General features: G+C 31.9%; 1 protein-coding gene and 1 pseudogene across 8 annotated transcripts; one reads left to right on the top strand and one right to left on the bottom strand.

The window, feature by feature from the left end:
* The first annotated feature begins 1,509 nt into the window (after positions 1–1,509).
* Positions 1,510–8,339, top strand: LOC107946344 (inorganic pyrophosphatase TTM2). Of its 8 annotated transcripts, none has more exons than XM_016880619.2 (12): positions 1,510–1,648; positions 3,369–3,725; positions 4,002–4,116; positions 4,398–4,593; positions 4,751–4,864; positions 4,990–5,163; positions 5,872–6,066; positions 6,564–6,686; positions 6,766–6,887; positions 6,995–7,112; positions 7,209–7,469; positions 7,951–8,339. In XM_016880619.2, the coding sequence occupies exons 2-12, from the start codon at positions 3,389–3,391 to the stop codon at positions 8,188–8,190; spliced, it is 1,995 nt and encodes a 664-aa protein (XP_016736108.2). In that variant the 5' UTR covers positions 1,510–1,648; positions 3,369–3,388; the 3' UTR covers positions 8,191–8,339. The 8 variants fall into 8 exon arrangements, with proteins under 8 accessions (XP_016736108.2, XP_040962899.1, XP_016736107.2 ...); XM_041106965.1 differs by having other exon boundaries at positions 1,513–1,947; positions 7,025–7,112; positions 7,954–8,339; XM_016880618.2 differs by having other exon boundaries at positions 1,513–1,947.
* A 603-nt stretch (positions 8,340–8,942) lies between these two features.
* On the bottom strand, positions 8,943–10,809 carry LOC107943706 (protein NSP-INTERACTING KINASE 2-like; annotated as a pseudogene).
* Between the last annotated feature and the right edge of the window lie 6,159 nt (positions 10,810–16,968).

Raw genomic sequence — 16,968 nt, 5'->3', positions numbered from 1 at the left:
GAAGTAACTTGGTCATAGGAGGGAAAAATGTATGTCTGTTTCGTTAAAGAGAGGTTCTCTTTTGGATGCAAGTTTTGAAAAGTTAGGACATTGTATTCGTGAAAATCAGACCCGGGTTAGTTTTGATTTGGTAGTGTACAAGTCGAAGGCTAGAAGTCTTCCAGTTTCTAAGCACAGATTCGACTCAGTTAATTCCCTGCATAGTTCAAGATAGGCTCGTGGCGAGCTTTGACAAAGATGGCATTGTAGAAATGTGAGTCAAGGTGGAGATTTGTTAAGTATGACTCCTATTTCAGTCAAATTTGAGAAATAATCTTCTAGTTAAACTCTGTTTATTTGTTTCAATCAAACACTGATTAGTTTAGATTATTTTATTATTATTTGACATATGAATTTAGTCTATAAATAGGCTCTTTTACAACCTTAAAAAATACATCCATTAGATATTAGAACTTATAACACATTTAGAAAATTTTGTGTTTGCGTTTTGAGGGTTCTTTGTTTTCGGGTTTTCGGGGTTTAGTTTTTATCTTCTTCTTTTGTACTCTTCATTTCTTTTGCCATTATAGTAAAATTATTTTTGCCCGTGGTTTTTTATCCTCTTTGGAGGAGTTTTTCCACGTTAAATTTGTGTGTTCAATTTCTTCTGCTATTTTTACTTGTTTCTTGCTTAATCGAGTCGATTTCTAACAATAAAATTACTTAAATTTATAAAATATTTAAATAACTTAAAAAAATTACTTGAAATATATATAAAAAAAAAGAAAATTTATAAGTAAAAATAATTTTAAAAACATGTTTTACTTTAAAAGCTTACTCAATTTTAAAAAAAAGCATTTATAAAATTACTTAAATTAATAATTTTTAAAAAGTATTTTAACATAAAATTAGGAAAATTTTTCAAGAAATTTAATATGAATATTCAGAAGAGAGAATGAAGAACAAAAATCACGTGACATTTTTGGGCAGAAAAGAGGCCAATCATGGTGGTGTGGGCTAAGTGCTTGCTAAGGTTGAGGGAGGAAGAAAAAAGAGAGAGAGAGAGAAAAAAAAAGAGACGAGAGGAAAGGAAAGAAAAGAAATCAAAAGAAAAGATTTTTATTTATGTTTTTTAGTTTAAATAAAGGGAAAATTTCATGCAAGTCCCTTTTTCTTGACCCTTGATCATTCACTACTCTAATCAAGCCCCTTTTCCACGTGTCACTCATCCAGTAGTTCACAGGTCAATTTTTGATAAATTTTTAACGCTATCAGACAAGAGTACTAAAATAATAGACAGAGAAAAAGTACAAATACTACATTAATAATTTTATTAAAGTACAGAGATAAATTTTGCAATTATTCCAAATTTCATAACTTAAAATTTATTTTTATGAAAGAGTTAATATACCAAACAAATTTTATAATTTAAATTCAACCAGGCATCTAAATTTAAATTTTCTGTTCTCATATTAAGATAATTTTTTTTATTATATAAAAAATCCAATTTCAACAGCCCAGCCCAGGTAATTTGTTCGGTTTGGAATTGTAAGTAAAGTTCCAACTTCCAAGCGCAAAAAACAGTCAATTGGAGACACAAACACTTGGCTTCCCAGGATTGAGCATTTCATCGATCCCCGGAAAAGAATCGAAACTGCTGCAAATACTAGTATTAAATACCTCTCTCTTCCTTGTTTTATCTTTGTGTGAATGCATTCTCGAGAAAGTGTTTTTTCCTCCCCTTAGATTCTCTAGAATTCCCAACTTCCAGAAAAAAACGAGGAAAATCCCGGAAAATCACATTCGTTTCTATTCCGAAAAAAGAAACCAGAGAAATAGAAGGACCATTTTTTATACAAGGAGAAAGGGTTAATCCAGTGTGACTCATTTACTATAAAGAACAGTAGAACACATAGAAAAAAAATATAAATAAACAAATTAAAAAACCCCGACTCATTCGGTGTCTCGGTGAGTATAATCATCATCATTACTAAAAACCTTTTTTTTTTCTTTTTATTGAATTTGATATATACTCTAATTACGGAATCTGGGCATAGCTTGTTTTGTCATTCTGTTATCTGGGTAATTATTATTATTTCATTGTTTGCTTTGATTATTTATTTATTTATTTGGGGGGGGGAGAGGGGGGCAAAGGTGGTTACGAAAGATTCAAATAATGTGTTAGAATAGATGTTTTGGTAAGTTTCTGTTTAATACTTCGTTGACGTTGCTGTCATTTTCCTCTTTGAATGTGATTCTTTATATGTTTTGGAATGTTGGGTCATTGAAAATCAAAATTTTGTGGTGGTGGTGTTTTTTTTTTTTTTAATGTAAAAGCTGTTTGTTTTGATCTTTGAAGTTGTTACTTTTATTTTCCATGTAGTTTCCATATCTGTTTTTCTGACTAGTGTGCACCGAGTAAAGCAGAGATAAAAGAATAGTTTTTTCTTTTCTTTTTTCTTTTTGTATTGCTTGATTTTGTTCTTTCTTTGGATCCTTTACAGCTAATGCGCTACAGTTTTTATTTGAGTTTAATGTTAAAGAATGAGATATTCATTGCTTGTATCATGACAATTAGTGACTGAAGGAGATGATAATATGTACTGCTGTAATCTTTTAGCATGATGTCTAATAGTTGCTTGCCTTGCTCTTATCAATGTGGAAATTGGTACTTTCATTTTACCTTTATGGATCAGTGTGAATATATTAATGCTTTACAAAGATAATTAATCATCTTGATTTCCCTCTTACTTAGTACAAAAAGAGTTGGTCATTTCTGTTATTTCCATAAAACTCTTACTGCTGTGTCCATCCTTGGAGGAATGGTATTTTTTTCTTATTATTATTTATATTGTTTTTTTCCTCCTTAAAATTTATACAAAAGGTGAGCCTAAATGACTGAGTCCTTGATTCTACCTGAACTGCTGTCATGGCATTTGACCAATATAATGCTTAGAATTATATAATCAAAGCATCTTGGTGATTCATTTCCTAACCATATACCTAATGTTGAACTTTGATATTGCTTAAAATTTCTGTATGACTTTGCCTTCTAGTGTGCCTCTATCAAGTAATGCAATTTTTTATTTTTTATTTGTGGCGAGATAATTTCAGTTTTCCCAACGAGTTATACTCTTTATTTCAATTTTGTCATTGACTGAGATTGGGATTACTTTCATGTTTTTTACATGCAACTTTTATGTAGAAAGGATTTGCAGAAAATAAATGGCTATATCGATTTCCAGTTGAAAATTGTCCATCTTATGTTAAATGAAAATTCATTGACGTTTTTTTGGAGGCATGCTCTTAGTACTGGAAGTTGAAAAGATTAAAGCATTTTAATTTTTTTACTGGCACTACTTATATTTTTAATTGTTCACTTATGCCAGAGGTTGCTGTCATATTTTCAATGGCTCAAGACGCTTCTGGTATTGAAACATGCCATAAGAAACCAGGTCTTTTAAAAGATCAAGTTCCACTGGTTAAGCGAAAGGATATTGATCGCCATGAGATTGTTTCAATCCAAGATCCTTTGTCTTTTGAGCAGGGGTTCTTTATTGTTATCCGTGCATGCCAATCATTAGCACAAAAAAATGATGGAATAGTATTGGTAGGATTAGCAGGTCCTTCTGGGGCAGGGAAGACTGTATTTACCGAAAAGATGCTCAACTTCATGCCCAACATTGCTATTATAACAATGGACAACTATAATGATTCTAGTCGGATAGTTGATGGCAACTTTGATGGTAAACTCATCTTTTATCTCAATTTTCTATCCTTTTGAAAATGTGATTCTGTTGGAGCTTCTCATCAAGAAGCTATAGAATTGAAGATGTCTTCACAACACTTGTATTGTTTAGGACTTTATTTTGTACGAATGACTTTTACATGTCAAAAGAAAATGAGACATGACTGACTGCATTAATATTTTATTTGAATATCGATGTTGTTTGGAATTTAACAAACTTAACAGAAAGCAAGCAAAGCAGTAAAATGAACCTTCTGATTCTTTTAAACAACAGATCCACGCTTGACAGATTATGATATGCTGCTCCAGAATGTTCATGATTTAAAGGAAGGGAAGGATGTCCAGGTTCCCATCTATGATTTCAAGACTAGTTCCCGAACAGGATACAGGTTGAACGCTGCTTCATTTAGTGCTTATCAGTACTATCATTTGCTTAAAAAGCTGTTAAGGATTAAGTTTTCACAGGTATGCCAAAAGAAAAGTAAATGGTAACAGTATTAACATTTGATTGTGAATTATAGAAATCCTGATTAATGTTGTTTACAGAATTGGATTTGCTGCTACTGTAAATCCTTAGTATAAGATCAATTATACTCTTAATCAGATAGGTTATACTACTTTCATAACTGGGTTACAGATTTTAATTTAATCTAGCATGCATCTGTAATAGGACTCTTGAAGTTCCAATCTCCCGAATTGTAATTATTGAAGGCATCTATGCTTTGAGTGAAAAGTTGAGACCTATGCTGGATCTTCGAGTATCTGTCACTGGAGGAGTTCACTTTGACCTCGTTAAACGAGTTCTACGAGACATACAGCGTGCTGGCCAAGAACCTGAAGAAATAATCCACCAAATTTCTGAAACTGTATGTTCAGCTCCTTTTTTTCTGGTGAAATTTATTGCTGCAACGAAAAAAGGCTGAGTTTGTAGTTTTTTTGCTAAATTTTAGTAAGGTACTTTAATTTCATTTCGGTGCACTATTGTTGTTTTCTGCAAGAAGTCACATGCTCTCTGTTATGCAGGTATATCCAATGTACAAGGCCTTTATTGAGCCGGATCTCCAAACAGCACATATAAAAATCATTAACAAGTTCAATCCGTTTACCGGATTTCAAAGCCCCACTTATATTTTAAAGGTTAGCATTTGCCCCACCTCTTTGCTTGTTTCTCTATGTTACAAAATAATGGTAATGTACTTATTGCTACTCCAGTATCAGTGTCCTTATTTCTCCTGGCATCTCAGTTTTTCTATTTATTGTAGTCAGCAAGGAAGTTCACAGTTGATCAAATTAAGAGTGTTGTATCCAAAGCACATATGGAAACAGAGGAGCAGACTTATGATATATACCTTCTACCTCCTGGTGAAGATCCAGATTCTTGCCAATCATATCTGCGGATGCAGAATAAAGATGGAAAATACAGTCTCATGTTTGAGGTTTGTTCCTCAGTTTTTTAGCTCTTATTATCATGAGCTATGGTCAGAGTTCATATCTTCATAAGCCATTGACAGTTTCAGTGGTCCTATAGTTCATGCATTACAAGAGTTAAGGGTATCATACAACTCTGGAGGTTTCACTGTAGGTATTTTGAGGAAATATGTATGTGTCTAGCTCTGAGTAGATATTACTTATGATAAATAAAATGTTGGTCACAGCATGTGTTTGATATTGTATAGTTTAAGGGTATTTTACAACTCTGGTGGTTTCACTGTAGATGTTTTGAGAAATTATGCATGTGTCTAGGTCTAAGTAGATATTACTTATGACAAACAAGATGTTTGTCACTGCAAGCGTTTGATATTGTATTCATGTCTGAACAAATAGCATCCAATGACGGTTCTAGGTTTACAGAATTCCTTCTGGAAGAGTCTTAATCAAAATAACTAGGTTGGTATTAAATTGGCAAATGTTGTTTAGTAGTGGATAGATCTTGGTGAAGTCTTCTTACTAACAAAAAAAAAGAACAACAATCCTTTATCTGTAAAATTTTGGGGTTTAAATGTTGGATTGAGATTCTTTGTTCTTCTAATCATCTGTGTTCTTTGTGCTTGATTTCTAACCTTTCTTCGCTGGTGAATGTTTGCTAAAAAACTGTACCCAACCAATGAGAGTCTGATTGGATAGTTTGTGATTCACATCTTCAGGAATGGGTAACAGATATTCCATTTGTCATATCTCCAAGAATTACATTTGAAGTTAGTGTTCGCCTTCTTGGTGGGCTAATGGCCTTGGGTTATACAATATCAGCCATCCTTAAAAGAAACAGCCATGTATTCTCCGATGATAATGTTTGCGTGAAAATCGATTGGCTGGAGCAGCTAAATCGTCAATATCTTCAGGTACTTCTAAGAATCTGAAATCTTCTTCAAAGCTGAGTGCTACAAGATGTGGTGTTTTAGTATAACTTTCTGAACCTGTTAAAGTTGAAAACCCATTCTGGATTTTTTAGTTTTTATAAATGTTCAGTGATTTTCTTCATTCTCTTTCCCCTCTTATCAGTTACTTGCATCATGTTTTAGTTACTTTTTTTCCCTTCAAAATGCAAATTTGACATTTTACTTCATATTTTGTCAATTTGTGGACATATCGATTGGAATGGTCAAAATTTTTGAGCACGGATTTATATATGATTCATGACATGAATGCTTTTGAAGTGCCATTTATCTTGGAAATTTATCAAATTTTCATTTTAGCTTGTACTTTTTATTTTGGAGGAGCTTAGATAACATGTGGTGTATTTGATGCTTAACTATTTCATTTAGAACATTTGAAATATTTCTTGCTTCAAAATATTATGGTAATTTGTAATGAATTGCGCGTTGACATTCTTAAACAGGTACAAGGAAGAGATAGGTCAGTTGTAAAAGATGTTGCAGAGAGGCTTGGTTTGGAAGGTTCTTACATTCCACGTACCTATATTGAACAAATTCGATTGGAAAAGCTTGTAAATGAGGTTATGGTATGAGAATTTGCAATTCTTCAAAAGCTTATGATGTCTTTTTCAATTATAGCACAGCTCTTACCTAATCATCCAACAGGCTCTGCCTGAGGATTTGAAGACAAAGCTCAGCCTAGATGAGGATTTGGTGTCAAGCCCCAAAGAAGCACTCTTGGGAGCCTCCATGGATATGGTTGCTTTGAGAAATATGCATCTCAGGAGGTGTGAACTTCTGATACAGTTCTTTTTTCTGCTGCATAAGAATGTTGTTTAATGGTCCTTTTTTAATTGCATTTAAATCATAGACTGATGTATGCTAACGAAATTAGTGGTATGTCACTTTCATATTCAACTCAAAGAGAGAAGTATATATCAAACTTTGCTGGATATAGTGTGAACAACCAGAGGTTTGGTCAGAGAAACTCGGAGTCAGCTCTAGCAAACAAGGTCTTTATGCAGCTCTTTTTACATTATACTTGATTTTATACTCATGGAATTCTTTGGCAACTTATATCTCCTGTATTTTTCTTGTTTTCAATGCAGGGAGTCATTAATCAGCTTTCGGAGCAGATATCCTCTCTAAATGATAGAATGGATGAATTTACAACCCGTGTCGAAGAGTTGAATTCCAAGTTAACCATCAAGAGGAGGACTTCCATCCAACAAAACCTGGCTTTTCGAGCTGAATCTTGCAAGGGATCTGCTTCTACTTCTTACTTTATAAATGGTTTAGGCAATGGTTCCATAATAACCAATTCTTCATCTTCCTCCCAACTGGCTAAGGATTCACCTTTAATGGAAGAGGTACCATGGCTATGCTCTTTATTCAAGTTTCTTATGCATAAGAAATCTAGAATTGCCAGAGTTACAATACAATCTAGATCATTGGCAATAAGAGTTGAAACATTTAAGACTCATTTTGAGCCCTGGAAAAGCTAGAAAGTGTTAGGCATCAATTTTATCTCTATTTAGGACTGTTCTTGATTGTCAAGGGATCAACGGAAATGATCCAACGTACATAATTTAGAACATCAATGCTAATGGCTCGTTTTGGTCCTGGAAAAGTTAGAAAAACTGATAGGGATGGATTTTATCTCTAGTAAGGGCTGATCTTGATTGTCAAGGGATCAACCTGAACAACCCAACATAATTTATAACATCAACAATGGCTGGGAATTCAAAATACTGATGCAATTAACCTATATCTGCGCGATTATGTTTATTCATTTGAAGTTTCATTGCCAACCAATTTGGCTCAAAACTTTGATTCTTTATGTCTATGAAGCAGATATCTACTGTTGCAGAGGGACAACGTCGAATCATTTATCAGTTAGACAGCCTTAGTAATCTCCTCCATGAGAGACTTGGAGAGAGGTCTGAGCAAGCAAATACAAGAAGGAAATACATGGTGGCTGGTGCAGAACCTATTAAAGTTCCTCTAATTTTAACAACATTGACCATTGGTGGTCTGGGAATCTTTCTATTTAGGGGCTTTCTTTGTAACTCTTCCTCTCAGGTTTTCTAGTAAAGTGCATCCGGGTAATTTTGGCATCAAAACCGAACTTGGAACCTTAATTGTGTTTGATTATACTGAAATTTTCTGGTTGGCTCCGACAGGCTTAAAAGTTCAACCACTTAATCATGCTGTTAGTATTGTTATATTTTTCTTATTTATCTTTTGTTGTGTTTTACTATGTTGCTTGTGCATTTATTTGCTGTCGTATTTGCTTGAACTTTTTTAATCAACAATGAAAAAGACACTGTTAGGTGTAGATAAGAATAGTGGATTTCAGAGTTCGTCCTTTTAATTGATAAAAGTAAATTGCAAAATATCAAGATACAACAGAATATTAACATCTATATCACAGAAGAGTTGACCCCAACATATATATCATCTTTGATTTATATTTTATTTTGATATCTATGATTTATGTTAAATATGATTAGAAGTAACATTTAAATAATAGAATTTTCGTCAACAAATCGTAAATATCGTTACAATTATCCCTATAAAGTATGTTCCATTCTAATTCATCGTCTTCTTGATTTTGACCAAAAGCCATCTCACAAGTTGAAAGATGATATAAAAATTTATATCTGCAGCTAAATTTTATGTATAATCGATGTGAAATTCAGACACTGTTTTAGTATCATTGTACATTGTGTAGATACCAAAGACTAGTTCATATAAAGTGAATAATAACATTATTGAGCAAATTGATATAATCTATAAAGTTAAAAAGTGAACATCTTTAAGAAAAAGCAGTAGGTTATGTCTCATCCGAATAGACTGTTTTGTTACGAGAATGTAAGATTTTCTTTGAGAATAATGTGTAGTAGTTCTATTAGAATTTCCTCTTATAGGCTGAAAACTTGTATTGTTAACATTATACATAGATGCCATCACAAATCACAAATACATGCATGCATAGATTCAAACATATATAACAAACCTGTACTGTGTGGAAATAAAATTTGGAAACCTCTTTATGTTGTCTAGGTCCAGAGAGCTCCATTGCTTGAACCAGCAAGGAAGAGTCATCTGTAAGATCAGAATATCTCTCTGAAGACGACAATGCATTAGCTCTGGACCTACTGCTGGTTGCTTCAGCTGATCTCTGAGATGCTTCCCATTTTTCAGCAAGTCCATCACCTTCTAGCATCCAAACCACTTCGGACATCTTCAGTCTATAGCTCGGAAGGTATTGAGTGCATAAAAGAGCTACTTGAACCATTCCTTCAACCTCAATTCTATCATAGTTGTTCTTCAGGTCCTTGTCAACTATCATGTCAAGTTTCTTTTCTTGCTCAGTTTTTCTTACCGGCATGTAATAATAATGATAATCAGTTACATCAGATTTCTATAATTTGATTCATTCTGGGAATTGTCTACCAAAGTGAAGAGTTTTTCTTTTCCTTTTTATTGGCTCAGCCAGTCAAGCATGGCTCCTTTCTTCTGGTTAGCCGTCTTCCCGAATTTAAGAGCCCTCAGTCCAGATATAAGCTCAAGTAAAAGGATACCAAGCCTGAAAACATCAGTTTTCTCGGAGGATTGACTAGTGGATAGATATTCTGGGGCTATATGTACCACAGTACCCCTCACAGCTGTTGTTACATGTGAATCCCGGTGATCCAACAAATTTGCCAACCCAAAATCTCCTACTATGGCCTCATAGTAATCATCAAGAAGTATATTTGCGGCCTTAACATCCCTATGAATGATCATTTGGATCACACTGCTCGTGCAAGTACAATAAGCCCCTAGCTGATCCCAATGCTATTCTTTTCCTAGTTCCCCAATCCAATGCTGGTTTGGCTGCAAAAACAGAAGTTACCAACTTTATTTTTGATGAACTTTGCCTTACACGGACATTCAGGATAAGTGACGAAGTCAGCCTATGTCCAAATAAGCGTCAGACACTGCTGCATTACCTTTGAGTCTACTAGCAACACTACCATTGGATATATAGGGATAAACTAGAAGTCTCTCAGTTGCTGTCATACAAAATCGATAGAGCCAAAGGAGATTTGATGACCTGAAAGGCTAGTCATCTCAACTTCTGTCAGAAATTGGATTTCACCTCCAATTGCATTCCCATCTTTAAGCCTTTTTACAGCTACCACTGTTCCATCTTGGAGATACCCTTTATACACTTTCCCAAAACCTCCTTTCCGAAACAATTTCTTGCTGCTGAAGTTGTTCGTAGCTACCTGAAGTTCCTTGAAATGGAACCTCGTACAATTTCCAAGGCAAACTTCTTCTCTGTGTTGTTCTGAAATGTTCAAAAGAATGTGAATTAGAGCATGCATTACTTTGACTTGAATTTGAATATGAGTGTTGGATAAGGATATGTGTGAAGTTTTTCATGTAATAGAAGCGGCATATATCTATACTCATTTTCGAGTATGTGTCAAACACCAATATTGGATATAAATACTTAATCAGAACAAGTTCTGTTTTCAGTTTTCACTAACCATTAACATCGAAGAATATTTGCTGGTTGTGTCTTTGCCTCCACCAGAGAAACAAACCAAAGCCAAGAACAAGTAGGCAGATGCAACCTAGGCTGGATCCGAAGGCTAAAACAATTTTGTGGCTCTTGGGTCTACCAGAGGGTTGCGAGTCTAACAAGAACAGAAAATTATTTCAGTAATCTTAAAGCAGGCTATAGCATAAACTTATAGAAATCGTAAATTCTACATGCTGACTCAAATCATGAATTTTACAGTAAAATCAAAAGGAAGGTGACCAATAGTTAGAAAAGTAACATTGAAGAGGGGAGAACTGTTCCAGAAATGTGTACGACGTAGCTGTGTCCGAAATTTTTCATATTTTCTATGCATTTAGAGGGTTTTTAGAGGGTCAATCAATTAATCAACAAAAAAATTTCTAACTCAACAATACCACACCGGATAAAGGGACTTCTACCTTTAATATATATAACCACTGAACAAAAGGAACACTTGCAGTAGCTGAATATATATTATGTCTTCCCATCATTTAGCAAATTGGGTCTTTACTTTTCATTGTTTAGCTCCATGAATTTACTATTATTAATCAGCAAAAGAAATTACCAAGTAGGGTTTGATGGGGATTAAAAGGCGAATTCACCATATGATCCAAAAAAGAAAAAGTTAAGCCCAAAATGAGTAGGAAATAGTTGTTCCTTTTTTTTCACTACTTAATTATGTTTTAATGGAGGACCTACAATTTTTGAACAACTGGTACACCAAAATGACCAAAGTCCTGGTTTTGTCCCTTAAAAGGCAAAAATGAAAGACATGATAAAGCTTCCAAATTTGGTCACACTCACACACTCTAATCTAACCCTACCTTGTCCCTTAAATTTCTCACTTTAGACCATTCATTTCTTTCAATTTAGTACTTTCAAATATATATATATATTTTATTTAATAAAATATGTAATTAAAAAAAGTGATTATTATTATAAAAATAAAAATATTTCGCATCATAATTTAAGTAACCCTACAATATTGAATAATTAATTGTATTTGTAGAAACTTTCAATTGGTTGTTTTTGCATTAGCTACTACTTCCCCAATCTTACTCATTAGTGTATTAATTGCATTTGCTTCTCTTGATTATTAGTTGGTTTTTTTGCTTGTATTTTCATCTATTATTCATAAAAATATTATTTATCCACACAATAATCTTGACTGAAATATCATAATACTCAACATCCAAGAAGTTAATAGCAACAGGAGTAACACTTAACATAATTGGTATGATTAAAAGATTTAATTGAAACTACAATTATTTCAATAAATAATAATCTTTTTCTTTTTTATTTTTTTTGAATATCCAAATTACCCCTACATACTCAAAATAAATCTTAAAAATGTTTATCTTCAAAAAGAAACTTAAAAATAGTACGTTATAAAAATAATTATTGAATTTAAAATTAAAACATTGATAATCCATTTTTTTATTGAAATATTTTTAAATTAAATTTTACGTATAAGATTTAAAATTTTCATTTCCTAAAGAAATAATATTAAAATGGATCTCTTAAATTCTAATTTAAAATATATTTATTATATAATAATGTTTGTTAATGCTTATCGTACAATCTTAATTATTCTAATGTTACTATCAGCATTTAATATAAAATTTATTGAATTAAATATGTAGTAATAACATTATTAAGAAGGATAAAATATACTCAACTAACTTCCCTAAAAATACATCAAATTATCTCAATTTAATAAAAAAATAGTTGAGGGTTTGATCCTCGTTTTAGATATAAAGTAACTTTAAAACTCGTGACTAACGTTTACCTCTTAATAGGTCTACCGAACGTGAAAAATTATTCATTGTACTTGCTCCAATGAATATATTGGACAACAACAAAAAATTAATAAAAATATATTTGTTGGAATAGTCAACTAAACAATCACAACAAATAGCAATAAATATTAAATTTGGGCATTAAATTGTCGGTTTAAATGCCTAACTAAAACATTGAATAAATATCCAATTTAGATATATCCAAATAAAATATATTTTCGATATTCATGAGAATGTATCATATAGAATAATATTGCAATAAACAAATGATAATTAAATAGTGATTTTAAAATTTAATGCATGCAAGTAAAATTTTAAAACAAAGCATATTATAATTATATTATTTTAACAAATTATTTATTAAAACACGTAAATAAAATTTAAGTTTATTTGTATTTAGATTATCTAATTTCTCATCCTCATTGATCTCACAAAACATGACTTATATATATCAAATATCCCCAAAAAAATTCTACAAGAAGCCTAGAAAATATAGCTAGTAAAACGTGTTATCTATTTTATGAATACTTAACCAAAGATGAATATTACTATTTAAAATCATTCAAATAAATAGGGCTTTTCTGTCTATCGAAGTTGCACGAGTTGTAAGCTTTCTATTAAAAAATTAGGGTTTTGTTTTGAAGGAAGGTAAAAGATCTCGTCGAAATGGCAACAATGGAAGAGGAATTGGCAAATCTCAACATTGTCGATAAAGAAGAAGAACCAGTACAAACACTAGAAGATGAGGACACAATAGAATAAGAGTATAATCTCTGTCTAGTAGGAAGGGTATTAACGAATAGCGTAGTACACTTTCCTTCAATGAGAAACATACTAGAAAAATTATGGCATCCATTAGAAGGGATATCCATCACGGAGATTGAAGAACAGAGAATTCTATTCCGATTTTACAATAAGATTGATCTGAAAAGGGTGTGGGATGGCGTGTCGTGGTTCTTTAACAGACATGTTATTGTTTTGCACCAATTGATAAAAGGAGAGGATCATGTACAAGTTTCTCTTTTTCATACCACATTTTGGGTGCAAATTCATAATCTATCGTTAGGTCTCACGTATATAGGAGGTAATGGCGATGCAATTTGGGAATTTCTTTGGGCAATTCACAGAATATGCCGTTGCATTAATAGCGAAGGGGGTTAGAAAATTCATGTGAATAAAAGTTTGGCTAGATGTTCGATTACCACTAAAGAGGAAGAAACATATTATATACGGGCAGGATAAATCTACATATGCGTACTTCCAATATGAAAAACTATCATTATTTTGTTTTCTATGTGAAATATTGGGGAATGGGGAAAGTTTTTGTCCAATCCAATTAACTTTGGGTTCACAGGAAGCGGTGTTTGGGTGGGATATTTCCTTGAAAGCCCCACCACTGAGGGCGACGCCGGTTGCTAGTAAGTGATTACGTGAGGATCCTATGGAAGGATGAAGGACAAAAATGGACTGGGATAAAGATGGGAGAGGAGGGAAGTTTGGAGATGCCCAATGTGATCAAAACTACCAAAGAAGGGAAGGGGGTTGAAGGGAGATCCAAACATAAGGATTAGAAACATGGGCCAAATAAGTAAAGGGTTGAGGCAGGGAGTAGAATGTAAGAGATGTGCTAAAAATAAGTTCTGTGAAATAAATAAGTTCTGTGCGCAATTTCCAAAATAACATGTAATAGATTTGCTAAAAATTAATATTTTCAAATCACGTGATTACTAAAGTTAGAGAGAAATTTTTGAAAGTTTTCATCATTTTATAAGTAAATTATAACAATTCGATAGTCAGGGGTGTCGGAAAGTGCATTTTCGGGACTCCGTTTTCATAAATCAGACTTTTAGTCATGTAGCTAATTAGGTTTTGGTTAAGTGAATTTGCATGAATTAAGAGTAATTAGGTATAAGGACTAAATTGCATATAGGATGAAAGTTGAATTATAGATTAAAGAATAATTAAAGGGACTAAAGAAACAATTATGCCATTGTTCTTTAATGAGGCCACATTAGGTAAGATATTTGTAAATTTAATATATATTATAATATAAAATCTTAAGTATTAAGTATATATATTATATCATTATAATAAAACAAGTAATAAAAAAGAAAAAAAGAAAGAAAGAAGCCAAACGAAACAAAAAGAAAGAAAGAAGAAATGCAAGGCTTAAGGGTTTCAAATTTCCAAGTTCAATTGGTTAGTCAATTTAGTCCATTTTTCTTGTAATTTTTATGTTTTTGGAATCCTGGTTTTAAGTACTACCCGACCCATGTCAAAATTTTAGCAATTATTAAGTTTTTAAGTGTTTTTAATGTTGAATAATTTTAGTATTATGGATTAAATTGATAGATTTTTAAGTTAGAAATGAAAAAGGTTTAAATTGTAGAATGAATTGTAAATTTTGAGTAATAGGGACTAAATTGTGAAAAATTCAAAATTTAGGGATTTAAGTGAAAATAGGGAGTTAAATTTAGTTTAAAGTGGAAATTGTATGAAAACATAGAATTAATTGTGAAGAATAAAAATTAGTCTCGGTTTAGGGACTAAATTAGAATTTAGGAAAATATTGAATAAAATTGAAATATTCGATATGAAATTGAATTGTTTTGTATTGATGAATTTTAATTGTTTTAATTCCGTAACTAACGTCGTACCGGAATCCTCAACTAAAAAGGGGAAAGATAAAGTTAACGTGGAATAGCTTGGAATTCATGGTTTGTATTTTTATAATCCAAAACTAGTTATTAATTGTTGTATTTTTTATTTAATGCATATGGTAAGTGTTGAGGTGAGTATTTGGCACTTTGACATTGAATTAAATTAAAAGTTGATTGAATGGATTGAATTGATATATATTATGAATTTATTGATTATTTGAATTGAAATTAATATATATGTGCAAATATGATAATTGAATATTAGTTGTATTTGGAAAGTGAAATTAAACCCTATTAACTGTATCGAGCTGAGTCGGATATAGATGGCATGTCATAGGATTGGAAGAGTTCAGGGATTTCTTCGACTTCGAGTCGATGAGGCACTGGTTGCCAATTTACTTCGGTTTAACCGATGAGACGCTGGGTGTCAAATTTATATAGCGCTGGGCGCAGTTATTACTTCGGATTTATCCGATAAGGTACTGGGTGCCAAACTGGTGTGTTGGTTGGATCATGTATCCGTCCGTGTCCGAGTCATGTTAATAGGCGTAATTAAATAAAATAGTACTATGATTGATATTGGATGATATTGTATGTGAATGAAAATGGGATAGTGAATTGAAACATTAAAATGAGACACATGAATTACATATTCATGAATTGGATATGGATTGAATAATATTATTGTTTAAATGATATATATATTAAATTGTGAAAAGCTATTATATAGCAAGTGATGAGATTTGAGAATGGTATAAAATGATGTATTTATGAATTGAATATTGAATGGCTAATGCCATTGTATGAATAAATGTGGTCTTAAATATTCAAATGTGCTTATAATTAAAATATGCATATTATATTATCTTGTCTTTAAATATTCGGATTATAGAAATACCACTGAGTTTTACTCAGCGTATGGTTTTCTTTTTCGTGCGCGGATTAGGTACTTCAATTTTGATCGACGATTCAGCATCCAACAACGCTCCTGAATTCAAACGTGGTGATGGTTACTCTTTTGTGTCGACATGTACCTAGGGTGTCTAAATAATAGTTATTTTGTGGATTGAATGTAAATGAGATTATAAGTTTAATATTGGTTGATTTTATACATATAAATATGTGCTTGTTTTTGAAGCCATATTATGGCATGGTAAATTGAACTAAATCTAGATAGGTGCACATGAATTTAATTATATGTTTAAGTGCTCATGAACTAGGAAAATTGATTTGGATTTGGTATGTTTATAATTTGGATTAAAATGATGCTTTGATGACTTGTTTTAATGATATGAAATGTTTGAGAATTCTACCTGTTTGATCGATAAACTTCGGTAATGCTTCGAAACCCTATATCGAAGACGCATATGGGTAAGGGGTGTTACAAAATTTTTAAGAGATTGTGTTGTGAAATAGATGTTGTCAAACTTGATGATTTTCCTGAAACCCGTTTAAGCTTAGCTAAATTAAGATTTTGGATCATACGATTTCTAAGTTAGATTTTAAATTAGTGTATCTTTTTTATATGGGTTGAAGTAACTTCTCCAGATTCGACCATAACGTCTAGAATGGGTTTAGGGTATTACACAAAATCTTTCAATAAAACTAAAACAATTAAATTTTATTGAATTGCATTCATTATGAATTTAAGTTGGAGCAATTAAATGATAAAAATGTATATAATATTTTAATTGTATAGTATACATTATTTTTAAAAGTAAAATTTAAAATTGAATAACTAAAAAATTGTTTTACCTTAAATTGATATATAATACATAATCGAATTTAAATCAAAGTAAGAAATGATAGAAAAATATATAGTAACTAAAGCTTA

The sequence above is a fragment of the Gossypium hirsutum genome, chromosome D12 (assembly GCF_007990345.1).
Source record: "Gossypium hirsutum isolate 1008001.06 chromosome D12, Gossypium_hirsutum_v2.1, whole genome shotgun sequence".
NCBI classification, from domain to species: Eukaryota; Viridiplantae; Streptophyta; class Magnoliopsida; order Malvales; family Malvaceae; genus Gossypium; species Gossypium hirsutum.
The sequence above is the reverse complement of the archived record's forward strand: the minus strand, read 5'-3'. Positions and strand labels throughout refer to the sequence as shown.

Coding starts and splice junctions, on each gene's coding strand:
- LOC107946344 (XM_016880616.2), top strand. CDS start 3,362: ATGCCAGAGGTTGCTGTCATATTTTCAATGGCTCAAGACGCTTCTGGT. Junction 4,117..4,397: donor AGTTCCCGAACAGGATACAG/GTTGAACGCTGC, acceptor CATCTGTAATAG/GACTCTTGAAGTTCCAATCT. Junction 7,470..7,950: donor ATTCACCTTTAATGGAAGAG/GTACCATGGCTA, acceptor ATGTCTATGAAG/CAGATATCTACTGTTGCAGA.